General features: G+C 42.5%; 2 protein-coding genes across 2 annotated transcripts; one reads left to right on the forward strand and one right to left on the reverse strand.

Moving 5' to 3' along the window:
* The first annotated feature begins 38 nt into the window (after positions 1-38).
* Positions 39-12142, forward strand: LOC147798172 (ubiquitin-protein ligase E3B-like). Its single transcript, XM_087141441.1, has 15 exons — positions 39-212; positions 756-920; positions 1240-1405; positions 1683-1801; positions 2927-3138; positions 3801-3920; positions 4102-4179; positions 5352-5450; positions 5702-5809; positions 6423-6560; positions 7565-7689; positions 8179-8361; positions 9044-9155; positions 9686-9778; positions 10014-12142. Exons 1-15 carry the CDS (start codon positions 71-73, stop codon positions 10203-10205), a joined length of 2052 nt encoding a protein of 683 aa, XP_086997567.1. The 5' UTR covers positions 39-70; the 3' UTR covers positions 10206-12142.
* LOC110986370 (uncharacterized) lies at positions 12130-15233 on the reverse strand. Its single transcript, XM_022248190.2, has 4 exons — positions 14409-15233; positions 13529-13658; positions 13090-13164; positions 12130-12701 (listed from the first exon to the last, which is right to left on the reverse strand). The coding sequence occupies exons 1-4, from the start codon at positions 15050-15052 to the stop codon at positions 12597-12599; spliced, it is 954 nt and encodes a 317-aa protein (XP_022103882.2). The 5' UTR covers positions 15053-15233; the 3' UTR covers positions 12130-12596.
* Between the last annotated feature and the right edge of the window lie 16 nt (positions 15234-15249).

Raw genomic sequence — 15249 nt, forward strand, 5'->3', positions numbered from 1 at the left:
TTCCTACGAGTCTGTTATTTATTTCTGCTTTTCTTTTGTCATTTTCTGGCATTCTAGGTTACATGAAGCCATGGTCTATGTAGTGAAGCAGTTGAATATGCTGTGGGACCAGCAGATATTGCAGGCAGTGTTTCTTGACATCCTGAAGGCGGCGCCCGAACCTGATTCGTCAGCCAAATCACCCACATCTTCTGCAAAGACCCAGTCCAAAGGTTCGTTTTCCCTAGATAATAATATTTATTCAGGCATTCACATTAAAGCATGATGCAGTTGTAAAGCTTATAATTAAATTTAAGTTTAATATAAGTTGAAAATTAAATTGTTGCAAAAAGGGGCGTGTCTTCCAAAACCCAAAGAAGAATGAAGCCACAGAAAAGGCACAGAAAAATAGATGAAATGGCTGCCAGGACAACAGAAATTGGGCAAAATTGATAAAATAAAATCAGAAAAAAAGGTACACCTATTACAGTTAGGGCGTAAGACCCAGACAAAAGTTAAGAAAAGAGGACACAGAAATAGGACCAAGTTAAGTTAATGTCAGATAGATAGTGTTAACACCCCTTGGTAAAATTCTGCTTTGCCTCAGAAAGTTGCCCCAATACCTCAGAGAGCTGATATCGACTGTACACCCTCACCCCAGGTTTTCCTTGTATATTGATTCCCAGAGGGCCTAGTCCTTAAATAGAGAAGCCTGTCTGTCCCATATTACTCTCTCCTGTGAAAAACCGATGATAGCAGTTGTGATTCCGTTCCAGGGGGTAGTTTCTTGAAGCGGCTACAGAGGACCACCTCTAAGCTGGGGACACAGAAGGGAGGCAAGAGCCTGCAATCGGCCGAGGTCATCGCTGTCTGTAACGTGTGCGACATGTACCAGACTGCCATCGCTACGCTGATAGAACTCAGACGAGACATCCTGACCGGTAAGCAGTGTTGTAGTCAAAACCATCCCAGGATCCAACAAGATCATCACCATCAATCAATAGGAGCTCCAGCAGAACGGGTGTCAAGGAGTATGTACCTTGTTTCAGGAAAGGGGCACATCCAAGATTTCAGCCAGGAGTACAAGCAAAAGTGGGTGCAAAATGGCTGCACATCATAGCATGGTCAGTAACGCTGTCCAGGCCAAAAAATAAAAATTGCCCAAAGTTGAACCCCCCCAGCAGAGTGGGGGTAGGGGTTTCAATTGAACCTGCATCTATTCATGATAAACATTGGAGGTCTCTGTTCATCTTCTCCCAGGTTTGAGCTATCGCGACCTCCTGCTGCCGAGACTTTGGCACTTCATTGCCGAGCTGGGACCCCACGGCGGTCTCAAGCTGTTCCAGGAATGCCTGTGCTCTGTGGATTCCCACAACATCCTGTCGGTGCTGGTCCTCTTCTGTGATGTGGCCAGCTACTTGATCCCGTAAGTTGACCTCTAAGCTTGACTTTCCTAGATTATGATTCTGAGATAATGATTCATATTGCAATTGATAAATACTAATTTAGTCTTGCTATCATTAATGACACTGCTGTGGAAAAGTGTTTTCTTAATATCATTTGGTTTATTTAATGTAATAACCTCAGCACTTCATTGACGTGCCCTTAGCACTAAAAAAGTTGCCAATTGCTATTGTTGCTAAATCTCTCCAACACCGAACTGTTTGCATAGCTGAATGAGCATTTCTGTGTTATTTTCATAGGATTCTGGATGACATTGAGTTCTACGACCAGCAGATTCCATTCCATCAGGATGACCTGGTCGCCGTCACCGCATTTCTCAACGCTTTTGTCTTCAAGATGATTTGGGAGCATGGCGTAGGTATGGCAAGCCTCTGAGCGTCCCCAGCAGTCGTGCATTTTTGGGTTTTAGACATTTTCTTGTAGACTTGTTTCCTTCGTGACCCAACCTCAGTCATACCCCAGAGGTCAGGGTACTTTATTTTCAGGTAGATCGATCCTGTTCACTAGCTTCCCCTTACATGCAAGAAAGGGAGAATCCTGTCCAACTTTGAAGTGCCATTGCCACCGTGTTCCCAGAAGCAAAGCTTTTGTGGGTCAGCATATTTTCAGATGACAATCTGCCACTTAACACTGTCCGTTGGTCTAATTTTATAGGAACCAAAATCTAACACGATGTCTTCAACAAGGAGCAAATTCAATCTAGGATCATTGGTTGAAAAGTTGGTAGTTCATAACTTGCACCCTGTGCCAACTTGCTAAAATTATAAAAGCTAACCTCTTTTGATTTGAAGGTATGCTGGAAGAAGACTTGTCAAGGTTTGTAATGACACATTTAGCATTTTCGAAATGAGTGGATTTGGCTTTGACCTCAGTTTGGTTGGTTCCAGTCGGAGCTTGAACAGGTGGTTTCGAACTCTGCTTCAAAATGGCTGGAACCAGCGAAACCAAAGTCTAAGCCGAATCCACTCATTTTGAAACCGCTCTATGTTCGAATAATCTCTCTTAAGAAGTATGGTTCTAATCTCTGTAGTCAAAGAATGGTCATTTGTTGTCTGGTGAAAAGTTCAGTCAGGGACCTTTGGTCAACCACTTATAGATTTTGCCAGAATATGTTTTATGCATAAACAAGTCTGGTCCGAGCCAATTTGGCTCATCAGGCTGGTTCCTTGGCATGAAACGACTGAGAATATTTCTATTCCCCCCTGGATGGGATACCAGTCCATCACAGGTTGTTTTGATTAACGAATGGTGGCAAATGGATTTCAGCCTTCACAACTCAAGGTCTTGGTTCATTGTTCTACATTTTGAAATGTTCGGCTACCGTTAACCAGTCATGTGACCATCCTAGGTAGGCTAGTTCCCAATAGTGTGCTAGACAAATCAAACTATCACAGACGGGTGTAATGTTTTTGATCAGATTAAGTCAAACTACAGCAAACTATATGTCTTGACTTCACTTGCCCACGTTTCATTGGTAACCCAGGCGGCACGGTGAAGCAGGCCAGCCTGTTCAACTCCACACATTCCCTGCTACACCTCCTGTACGACAGGGACTGCCGACGGCAGTTTGCCCCATCCAACCACTGGCTGATCAAGGACCTCAAGCTGACCACATTCAGGGCAGAGCTAGAGAAGGGCAGTAAGAGAACCACGCTCATCCTGCAGAAGATGCCGCACGTCATCCCCCACAGAGAGGTAACACCGTAAAGTCAAATTTAGCAAAATTAGTGGAATTGTGACTAGAAAACTTCAAGAAATATTGTTTTGTATGTTACATGTCCAACAATCCTGTATAATCCACTGTGTTTGATATCAGGCCATGTTTGGTTATTTAGTGGCTGCAGCTAATAGGTTGCTATTAGTGCACCATAATGAATAGTCATAGCCATACCCAGCAATGCCATTGTGGCTACAGCTAGACATCACAGATCTCAGATCAAAGAGGTTTGCGGGAAAAGTGACATCCCTGCTTTCAATTAATGCACTCTGTAGAAGCACCCCCATACGGGCAAAGAAGGCGAAGGTTTCAACTTTTGTGCCTGGTGAACTTGCAAAGACTGTACATTCTAACAGAAATTGGTCGTCTGCGTTCAGCATGGCCCATACCAAGTGCGTGTGAACTTGTGCGTGCATGTGTAGTGTCTCCCCACCAGTGAGATGCCACTGATATGCCAAAACGTGCCATCTTTTGCACATGCTCAGACTAGATTGATGCAACACCATGATGCTTCAGGTTTATTAAAGTCAAATATATTAACAGTATTTCTGTCACATAACATCAGCTTGGGAAGGAATCTGCAGTTCCAGCCGGTCAGTTCGTGTCACAAGCCCATTTTTCAAAAATTTGTTTTGTACAGCGTGTGATGTTGTTTCGCAAGAGGGTGGCCGAGGAAAAGAAAGCACTCGGCTTCACCGAGACAGCCAGTCACTCACCACACTCAACACTCATTACAGTCCATCGGACCAGACTAGTAGAGGTGAGGCTAGCATCAGATGTTATAAATATTTAACAGTAATAACAAAAACGTATCACTGAGTATTTCCTGTTGATCTCTATTGTATAAATCTTTAGCTTGATAACTTCGGTAACTATGACAAGATCCATATTTGTGAAGACAACTGCTGCATTTCAGGTGAATGTTTGACCTTTGCCTGCAGGATGGGTACCAACTACTGGCTGGTCTCCCAGCCCAGACATTAAAGGGGCTTATCAGGGTCAGGTTCGTCAATATGCAGGTAACATATTTATTTCATCCGTCCATCCGTCTTTTTGTGCATTTTAAATTATTGTATATGCATCAAACGATCTTACTCTGGGCAGTCATTGCTCACCTAATAAAATTCTAGAGCCATTCAATTTCTTAACCACTTCGGACCGCGGCATTTTTCAACGTTGAGGATGCTGGGCCGGCATGACTATCATTTTTTCCGTTTTCAAAATCCTTCAACAATTCATCATTCCATTTAACAGTCGTTTATAGCCGCACGGAGTAATCTTCAGGCACTACTCTAAGGTGACAGGTGACCTTCATTGACACCCGAATATTTCAGCCAGGCCTGCAGCCTTGTAAACAGAGCCCAGATTGTGCGGTGTTATACAGCTGTCTTTTGTTCACGAACCTGGCTCAGTGCACTGCTGACCTCTTTTCAATAGGGGCCAGATTAGCATGCAGCGGTGCTGTGTGGCTCATCGCTGCGGTGGTGGAGAGCTTTTGTCCCCGGTGGTAATCTGCTTGCTCTAAATACCCCAAACCCTGGTATACGGTTTCAAAATAATGCTGGATTATCACCACTTTTGAGAGTGAAAAATGCCGGTAATGCCCAGCAGCCTGGTCTTTTGTTCGGAGTACGGTCTTTTGTTACAGGGCCCTGTTTCCTTTGTCTGAGTTCGGAGACCCCGGCCACACATATAAACCATACGGCTCCGATCCCGGAGTCCCTGGCTGGTAGTGGTTAAGACTATACCAACTGTGCATTGACAGAGTAGCATGCGTTGCTCATTGTATGGTACTGTGAAGCCTAGAGGAGGTTAAGTGTTTGATAAACAAACTAGACCCTTGGCATGCATTAGTACACAGAGAGCAGTATCTCATTGGATGGTTATGCCGATGCATGTGTGTGGAAAAGCAACAGATAAGTTTAGACCTGGAAATCTTGGAAAGAGGGTCCAGACAAGGAGTAATAATGGAGCTTGTTTATTGTTAGTAGAAGGAAATGAGATGAGAGGGATAGACGCTTTGCGTGGTGGTCGTCTTGCAGGGCATTTCTTTTGTTCCACATGGGGGCTTCCTTTGTGTGGACCCTGTGGGACAGAAGCACGGGCCTGCAAGATGGCAGCCATGCAAACCCTCTATGGTCGGTTCTTGTTGTGCTTGGACTATTGCATGTCTGCACCGTTGATTTGACAGGGGTTAGATGAGGCTGGCATAGATCAGGATGGTGTCTTCAAAGAGTTTCTAGAAGAGATCATCAAAACTGTCTTCAACCCAACACTCAACTTGTTCAAGGTGAGCTTAGAGTGCAAATAACATGTGGAATTCTGGCAACTGATCCTCACAAAATGGCAAGATTAGCTTTTGAATTCCCCTCAAGCCTGACAGATATTTCCTGTAGAGTGTGGATTTTGAAACCGCTCCATCAATGAAGATGTTTCCCTTTTTGGGGGGGATACTAATTCTTTTTTCATAATTAGTGATAGCTGGTGTCCACACCATCATACAAGAATTTAGTGTGCGACCCTTGTCGTCTTTGTTGACAGACCACCAGTGATCAGCACCTGTACCCCAGTCCAACCTCCTACATCAATGAGAACCATCTGGGCCTCTTTGAGTTTGTCGGCAAGATGCTTGCCAAAGCTGTTTATGAGGTAGGATAAAATTATTGCCGATTTCTTTTCTTTGTGATATCTTACCACTGAGTCAGTTTGGAGATGCTGTGTCCAAAACGTCCTTCACTGTGTGTAAACAAGAACAAAAATACAGTGTTCATGACCTCCAAATCAAGATGCATTGTTCAGCCAAATCCAAATGTTTGGTTATAAAACCATCCTGTGACTCAACCAAATCTTTTAGGATATTCTTTCATTTCCCATCACTCTGGGATATACATTGTATTGTTCCATCGTCCATGTTTTCGTTCTTTTCCATGAGGACACAGACAGTTCTTTTGGTGGAGAGTTTACAGCCTGTTTATGCTTTCATAATTTGGGAAAGGGTCACTCAGCCCATCATCATCCTTCTCTGGAATATGCTTTCAGGAGAGGGAGGGAATGGTCAAAGGAAGAAAGGTTTTTTTTACAATTGTGAAAGGGATGACAGAATGGGTGACACCTCAGTAATGGTCCTTTACAATCTCCTTTCCCTGTATCTGAAGGGCGTAAAACACCAGCATTTTCTCACAGAGCATTTTTCATGCTCTCGGTGTTTTTTGTGGGAATTTGGACTACAGTTTTCCCTTCCCCTTGCCCTCTTTCCACCCAGGGTATTGTTGTGGAGGTGCCCTTTGCATCGTTCTTCCTCAGTCAGATGTTGGAGCAGCAGCATAATCAGCTCTACAGCCCCATCGACGAGCTGCCCTCCATGGATGCTGAACTCTACAAGAACCTCACCTACGTCAAGGTGAGTCAGACCTGATGGAGTACACTTGGTTTGCCGTTGTCACAAACCAATGTGGGCCTAAGCCATCACTTTATCTTGAGGGGGCAAAAATCAATTAGGTTTTCTGATGCTCACAGTTCGGAGAAATCATTTTGACGAAAATGATTAAAATCATCCAAACCAGGATGTTTTTCTTGGGCAAAATTTTGTAGAGATTGTGTAATAAGCAATGAAGGGCAATATTTACCAATCTGAGTTTTTTTGAAAAAATGAATTCAACTCTTTAATTGTATAGAAAGGTAACAATTTTACAAGGGGCACAAGCCAACATGCAGCTGATGCTGTTTTCGTTTTGGGGTTTTCACAAAGGGATGAATTTTGTGTGAATAAGTAGTCTTCATACTACACCCAAATTCACCATTTGGGAGGGCAATATCTAGCGTATTATAGCAGTTTTGGATCTGTTCTTTGGAACAATGTAATTAATCAACTCATGCAGGTGGATAGATAGATATAGGTAGATATATTTTGTCATTTCCTTCAATCGTATAAAAGAAAATGAAATTTGGTTTCCTGGTGTAATAGAAATAGATGTAGAATACAACACGGAACAATACAATCATACAACACATAAATTGACGAGTATAAAATAAACAAATTTACCCTCATGTATATAAAAATGACAGTTTAAATCACAGTTTGAATTCTCTTAAAAAGACCAAATTGGGGAAAGTATGACTCGTATAAAACATCAGATTTAGAACTTGTCCAGTTCATTTCAATCATCTTTTAAATGTCAAGTTGAAGGCATGTATTGCACATTGTAGAAAGTTTGTGAAAGTAACCCCGACAAAATGTCTGTTTTAAAAGTGACCAACTTGAAATGCAAGTTTCTGGAAAAGTTAGTTTTGTCCTGCATAGTGAAAATTGTTCATAAAAGCGTTAACAATGTGGACCTGTACAGTTTATCTCAATCACCACTGAATCTCTTTCAAGTCTGACAATAAGTCTTGTGTTTGTCCCAGCACTATGAGGGAGACATCTCAGACCTCGACCTGGTCTTTTCGTACGACGAAGATGTGATGGGCAAAATCCACACACATGAACTGGTAGCTGGAGGCAAAGCAGTGGCCGTCACCAATGAGAACAAGTAAGGAACCAGACTAAAGTATCTGTGTTATAGGGTTGTCCAGCCAAGTTGAAGTGCACCCTCACTGGCAAGGAGAGAGCTAACTGGGAAGTTTTTCAGCTGGGCTTTATATTTGTATGCACTGCACGCTTGTGAACACCATACAATATCTTTTTTTCCTATTCTTACAAATATCTTGTGACTTGCCTTTAGAATGGTACCCTGTTTATTTTTAAATTTTTATTGTCTGGGCAAAGCAAGTTCCCAAACTACATTTTACTGATTTTTTTCGGGGGAGGGGTGATAGCATGTGTGTTTATTTTTCAGGTTGCTCACGATTAAATTTTGGTGCATTATAAGTAGTTAGGGATTAATGCAGCTATCCAAGAATGGAATTGGTAATAAATAGAACACACAGATGCATGCCAAGAATTCAAAATGGACATTTCTCAACCACATGCAAAATTGTTACCATTTACTGTTGCAACTTGTAAATTGTTACTGTCACAGGATCAGCTACATCCACCTCATGGCTCACCACAGACTGTACCGACAGATCTTGGACCAGACCAAGGCCTTCAAGAGGGGCTTCCGGTCCATCATCAACCCGGAGTGGCTGTCGTGGTTCTCAGGGCCAGAGCTGCAGAGGCTCATCTCAGGCGACAATGCTGAGATTGACTTATCCGACCTCAGGTATGAAAAGTCGATCAAATTTTGGGTATAATTATCAAATGTTAATGAGCCTAGGACTTCTTGTATAGATTGATCCTAGAGAGATGTCATAACTGCGGTGGCACTGCACTCCTACGCCCGTTCTTAATGCTTGATGCGTGCGTGCATTTGGCAAATCACAACACCCTATTGGTCGAAGAGGCATGTAACGTGCATTCCACCTGTCCGTGAGCACTGTACAGGTTCTAATTTTTGAATTACACGTCAAAGATACACAAGCATTATTGAAAATCCACACAACAGCAGCCAATGTTTGCTTGGTTTTGTTGGGATTGTTTGGGGATTTGGTTGGATCTGAACAGTTGAAGACTTTGACTGTTGGATTCGTTACATGTCTGACTTTGCTGTTGCTGGATTCTGTGTCATTGATAATAACTGTAGGGGTCGACTGTGAAAGTGGCACAAAACTTCAGGAGTGACCTTCAGAAGTTTTCAGATTTTTGCGAAATTTAACTACTCAGATGAAGTAATGTACATCGAATAACCTTTGAGATTTTGGATGTTGGAAATAGCGAGGCATCACAATTTTGAGCAGACTTTAATAAGTTTGGCCACCCACTTGAATGAATTTCAAGATGTGCTCTGTGCATGATAGCCAGTGATGCTCATGGAGGAGGGCATGTTTTTCGTTTTCATGGTCCAGGAAACACACTCAGTACTATGGAGGCTTTCACAACTCTCACCGAGTCATCAACTGGCTGTTTGATGTGCTGGCCAATGAATTCACAGCCCAAGAGAGGGCCCAGTTCCTCAAGGTAATCCCACCGAAGCCCATTTTCCCACACTTTGGTTGCAACCCTGGTTTGGGCCACAGCCCCTTACTATTAGGTTCCCAACTCAATCACGGCTCAATGTGATTTCCTTTCCTGCGGCTGAAAATTTCAAATAAACGCAAAGCAGAAGTAGGCATTTGTCCATTTTGTTTGCACATTGACAACGTACTAATATGCTTTTTGAGGACCCCCGGGACAGAGCCAAAGCCCTATACAAAAGATGAGGATTGAGATTGGCCCAACTTCAGTTTTTTGTTGAGATATTTAAATCTTGGCTTGGCCTCCGTCTTTTGTCTTCAGACTAATTTATGAATTGATTCCCTTCAAAGAAACTCCTCAAGCTCAGCGCTGCTCCCAGTTCTGAAGAAGCATTATGTTCTTTGGTGCAAGGCCAAACTTTACGAATTTTCTCCTATTCTTGAACGGTAAATATTTGAAAAAGATAAAGTACCTTCAAAAAAACAGGCAACCTGTGTCCATGTACATTTTAATGCTGCTGTTTTTTCTCGCAGTTTGTCACAAGCTGTTCAAAGCCACCTCTCCTGGGCTTTGCACACCTAGAACCACCCTTCTCAATACGCTGTGTTGAAGTCAGTGATGACCAGGTAAGACAAACATCAAAAACCTCTTCGCTCCTCTTTGAATGCTTGGTTTGCTCTCTTTCAGTGTAATTTATCTAACACTGTTCAGTGCTGTTCAAGAACTTGACTGAAAAACTTCTGCTCAGTTTCCTGGTGGGAGTCGAACCCATGACCTCCTTTTTACTAGATCACAGTTCTTGAGCACCAGGCCTGATATGGTCTGCAAGCTGAAAGCAATCTTTTTTGGATACATTTACAGGATACTGGTGATACTGTCGGCAGCGTCCTGCGCGGATTCCTGCGCATCCAGAAGAGGGACCCAGTGGGCCGTCTCCCGACTTCCTCTACCTGCTTCAACCTTCTGAAGTTGCCCAACTACCAGAAGAAAGCCACACTCAAGGAGAAGCTGCGCTATGCCATCACCAGCAACACAGGCTTTGAGTTGTCCTAGCTCAAGACACCACTGCTGTTACTGTTGTGGTGAAACTTAGAAAAGCCTTGTTCCCTTAACCACTTCGCGCCAGGTGGAGTTAGTGGCACGCGTGATGTGCTGCCAGACAATTTTTTCATGATTTTCTGGTTTCAAAATTCTTCAAAAATTTGTATCATATACTGGACACGTACACCCGAACGAATGACTGCCTTGTGGTAAGTCTTATCTGACAGGCAACCTCCATTGATATGCGAGTATTGCAGCCATGCATGCTGCCCAGTAAAGAGCCCCGTTGTGCGGTGTTGCATAATTTCCTCTTTGTTCCAGAAATTGGCCCAGTGCATTGCTGGACGGTGGTGTTGTCTTTACTAATGCGGCCAGATTCCATGAGCGCGCAGCAGTATTGTATCACTCATCCCTGGAGTGCTGGAGCACTTTTGTTCCCGCTAATAATCCCCGGGCATTGGCAGCGACAAACGATGGTACCGTTTCAAAACAACGACGGATTACCTCCACTAATGCCAGCCCTCTGTGCTGACAGCATATGAATCTTGATTGGCAAGGCCCAGCAGCTCAGTCTTTTCTTAAAGTATTCTCCAAGTTCGGTCACCCTTGCCATGAATAACGGCCCAGTTCCAAAGTTCTGATTTCAAGCACCCGAATATACAATCAAGGTCTGCGGTACTGGGAACCCCGGCAGCAAATGGTTAATGCGATCATGTATTAATCATCTTATAACGATATTTACTGGTGTTTTGCAAGACATTTTCAATGGCCTACCTTTGCACTGCAAATTTTTACACTGTACCTGTATACACAGAAACTTTTAGAATACACCATGTCTGTGGTGAAAACCGATATAGTTTAATATATAATGTGTGATGTGATGTTATGTATATAGTGTATTGTACATGTGGTACATGTTGTTGGTTACATTCTGTGATTGTAATATAAATATGCGACTTAACACCCGTCTTAGACAACTCCTATCTCCAATATTGAAAATTACCTTAGTTGAGCCAAAGCACTGTAGATGCACACTTGTCCAAGCATCATTCTGTTAGAGGTTAGCAAGCCATTATTTGTGACTAGATCAACCGTCTCTCTAAATGAGGGAACCTCCTCTCTCCAAATGAGGGAACCTCCTACCTCCAGATTGAATCCAATATGCCAGTGCATTTCATTTGCTTTTGCCAGTGCCACTGTGTGATCCCTTGGCATATTTAAAGCTGTGGAGAGCAAACACACTTGTTCCACTTTAACGAGGTGAAGACCTGCCTACACACACTTGTTTCCAAGTGATTGGACAACACACGTTGAACCATAGTTAATACTGGGACATATTGTTATGGAGGCAGTTGGTGTCCTTGCAACTCGGACCCAAATTTCCCAATAAAATATAAGTTTTCTCAGCCTAGGACAAGTCAGGGCATGATACAGTAAACAAAATTTCAATTCTTACACGGATTAGGAGGGATAGCCATGTGTGTGATACATGTGTAGTATACATGTACATCAAATATGAATCAGCCTTTTCTCTTTTGTTTTTCTTGTAAACTCTGGTACAGATCTACATGTACCTTTTAAATGTGAACGCAATGTGTAGATATGCCATTGTTAATAATGTATAAACACAGACACAAACCACTCTTCAATTTTTGTGCAATAAAAATGAAAAATATTTTTTTGTACTGTACATAGTGCACTTTATTTCGGCTGTGTAGATTGACAAAAAAATTGAGAATTTTGTCTGTGGCCTTTACCGCTTGATAACACAGCACAAAAAATGAAATGGTGTCCGTGAGCTAATTAGTTAAATTGAATTATTTTGTGGTACATTTGCTAAGTGTGTATAGTGGCAGATCCAATCACGTGTAAACACACATGTACATGAAGAAATAAAAGATACCCTTTGTGGAAAAGACTGCATTTGGACAACAGGTTCTTCACATTTCCACCTGTAGCTCCATCTTGTATCGAATTTATTCCACTTGCTGTTGTTTTATGCATAAACTGAAGTCGTATTTATCCTGTCTTCAAAGTTTAGACTTTCAAATGCACATCAGAAAACCAATGGTAAACAGTTCATGTAAAAATGTAGTTGTCATTGTCATTCTTACAACAAACAAATTATCCTCTTGATATAATTACTATACTTACTGTATTTACAAACCTTTACCATTCTTCGCATAATGGAAGTGAAAAATTATTGTCAACTGTTGTCACTCGCTAATTTTTTACGGGCTGAATAAACAGTTCTGCCAGGAAGTACAAGCAGTTCGTTTGTGTACGTTACGAGGTTTAATGTGTGAGAGTGCTGAATGTGTAATTTTCGCATGCCCTTATTTTAGAGACAAGGTTTGCATAAGGACTTTTAAAAGAGTAAATTTTTGTCCTTGAATAAAAAAATTATGAACTGAAGACTTGTTTCTTGCTGGAGTCAGGCAAGGAGCGCATCTCAATCTTCCGTAGCTGTTTCTTCTTCATCCGCTTGATCTTGGCAGGATTGGAAATCTGTAAAGACAACATTTTTCACAATAACGTGAGGGTTGCTCAGCTGGCTCTCAAATTCATGGGTGAACAGTTCACGGTTGCTGCGCTTAGCACAAAAATTTCATGAGTGCGCACAGAGATTTCCATTGTTTTGTTACAATGTTAAGCAAATGTTTCCTCCAAGGTTAGCATGCCTTTTTGCTTTGCTTACCGCTTACAGGCTCCATAATACGTGGAGCATCTGTTAGCATAAATTCATGTGCTTAGCAGCATCATGAAATTGCCTCTAGACAATCAAAGTGCGCGTAAGCTTTCAGACTAAACTGGACCAGCTGGCTCACTCAGTCCAGTTCAGTTTCTGTCCTGTAGAGACAACCAACACATGACTCAAATCCTTGATGCTACTCACCACTTGAACAATTTCTGACTTCCGTTCGTTCTCCAGCTTGCGCTTAATCTTCTTGGCTCTGTGCTGTTTCTTTCTCTGAAAGGTATTGGCAAAAAATGAATGACTTCAGATACAAACAAAACACACATAAAACGGGCAAGTTAATGCTGCGTTGTCTGCATGGGGCTGGTTCCAAAAAGTCTCCAGGGATGCCGTAGTACCAGTACACGTGCATGTCTGGCGCCATCCTGTCCAAAAGATAGAGAGATACCGCAATATATTTTGAAATCACAAAACATCTAGGAAGCATGTCTGTGATTTTGAGATACACATGTATACAACTTAGTTAACTTCAGCACAGGCAAAATTGGGAGTAAAAGAGGGACAAATGCCAGTCCTCCTCTCTCTCCTAAAAGCATAAGGACATCCGTCCTCGAGTCCCTAATGGACAGGAGCAAACCTGAAGCTCTTTGCTTTTTGTCTCCTTCAACTCGGCTTCAAACGCCTTCAGGTTCTTCATCTCTGCCTTCTGCTGCATCTTTTTCTGCCAGGAGCTTTTGAGTGGTCGGTCCTGCTTCATCCCTGAAAAACTGAGAAGAAAAAGTTGATGTTAGATTTAGAGCCGCTTTTGGGAAGCATGGTTATAACCGAAGAAGTTGGCCTTCATTCATTTCCATAAGTTCAAATTGAGCAGTTGTGCAAACCTACTGTATCACTTTACACCTCTTCATCTCTATCCTGGGCCCCACACCTGTGTTTACATTTGGAACGTTGACTATGGAAATAGCATTCCTATCTGCCCCGAGTTAAAGTGCACCCCCAAGCGGCAAAAGAAAGACAGACAGTATTAAGTTTTCCAAGCGGGTCTTGCATGCGTTCTCCATGTACATGTACGTGCCGTTGATCTCCATTACAAATGTGCGTCTGTGCAGTGAGTACCAAAAAACACACCCTCTTTTGTTCCACTCGGAGCGGATAACGATTTATACAGGTACAGGTACATGTATGTTCTTATTACAGTCTGCATTCCTAAGATTTCTGTTAGGCGCAATCTTGAACCTTGTGCAAATTTATTGTATTCCATCCTGACTTGATTTGCCTATGAATAACATCCATAAGTAGGATAATCAACTCAGAAGGGAGTCCCTTAATGGCTGGTGTCCAGTCAGACAGATTGACTGTTACCTACTCGATTCAAACCAACCCGACCAATTGCCAACACGGCAGGCATGCTAACTTGACTATTCATCATGTAACTCTAATATAAGCATGACAAGGTACATGTAGTTTGAGTTCAGAACTGGTAAGTGGGTTAGCAATCCCTGAGTTTACATAATTACCGATTTGTCTGCTCTGTTTTCCATGTTCTGCCAGACTTGGGCCTTCCTTTGGGTTTGACTGCCTGTCCATCAGCATACGATTCTTGCTTGTACAGTTGCAACACCTCCTTAACATTCAAAGCCTTGACTTCTAATCTCTCATCACGCTTGTTTTCTTCCTCAATTTCTGGTGTTGTGGGTGCATTTTCTTTTGTTCCACAAGTGGCAGTGGGGACTAGTTTGGAAATATCTATGTCTTGCGTCCCATTGTCTGGAGATGTTTTTTCATTTTTAGACCTAGATTCCTTTGGCATTCTATTAGGAGAGGATGTGGAAGAGATGCACGATTCTAGAGATTCCCCTGTTTGCCTTTCACGCTCAACAGTCAGTTTTCTCTTCCTGCTCCTTTTCCTGCTCCGCCTGCCTTTTGTAGGTCTTTCCTGAGGACATCCATCATTTGTTGCCATGGTAACTGCATCTTTGTCACTGACTGGTGGTGTTGTAGTAGTGGAGTCAGGTTGTGGCTTCTCGTCATCAGCAGGTGATGGATTCCACACGTCGTGGTCATTCTCCTGAAAACTTGAATCATATCCACCTGATTCCTCAGAATGGCCTTTTGATTTTGGAGTTATTTTCGCGTTTCGTTGGCTCCGGGTTAAAACCATTCTTGAAATTTAGCTATTGACTAACTTTACTTCTCCAACTCTCCAACAGTATGATCAGACTACATACATGTACATGTACATTTGCGTTCACAAAAACACAAACACATATACGCCTAGAGCTCGCTCGGCGCAGGCACGTGTTCGCAGCTATGCCGATGATACTTTATCCGTACCGTGTCATGTATTGATATATTCAC

The sequence above is a fragment of the Acanthaster planci genome, linkage group LG09, assembly GCF_054643075.1.
Source record: "Acanthaster planci isolate LZ-2023a linkage group LG09, COTS_SCS, whole genome shotgun sequence".
In the NCBI taxonomy this organism is placed as follows: domain Eukaryota; kingdom Metazoa; phylum Echinodermata; class Asteroidea; order Valvatida; family Acanthasteridae; genus Acanthaster; species Acanthaster planci.

Coding starts and splice junctions, on each gene's coding strand:
- LOC147798172 (XM_087141441.1), top strand. CDS start 71: ATGGTCTATGTAGTGAAGCAGTTGAATATGCTGTGGGACCAGCAGATA. Junction 921..1,239: donor CAGACGAGACATCCTGACCG/GTAAGCAGTGTT, acceptor ATCTTCTCCCAG/GTTTGAGCTATCGCGACCTC. Junction 3,921..4,101: donor ATCGGACCAGACTAGTAGAG/GTGAGGCTAGCA, acceptor CTTTGCCTGCAG/GATGGGTACCAACTACTGGC.
- LOC110986370 (XM_022248190.2), bottom strand. CDS start 15,052: ATGGTTTTAACCCGGAGCCAACGAAACGCGAAAATAACTCCAAAATCA. Junction 13,165..13,528: donor CAAAAAGCAAAGAGCTTCAG/GTTTGCTCCTGT, acceptor AATACCTTTCAG/AGAAAGAAACAGCACAGAGC. Junction 12,702..13,089: donor AGTCAGAAATTGTTCAAGTG/GTGAGTAGCATC, acceptor TTGTCTTTACAG/ATTTCCAATCCTGCCAAGAT.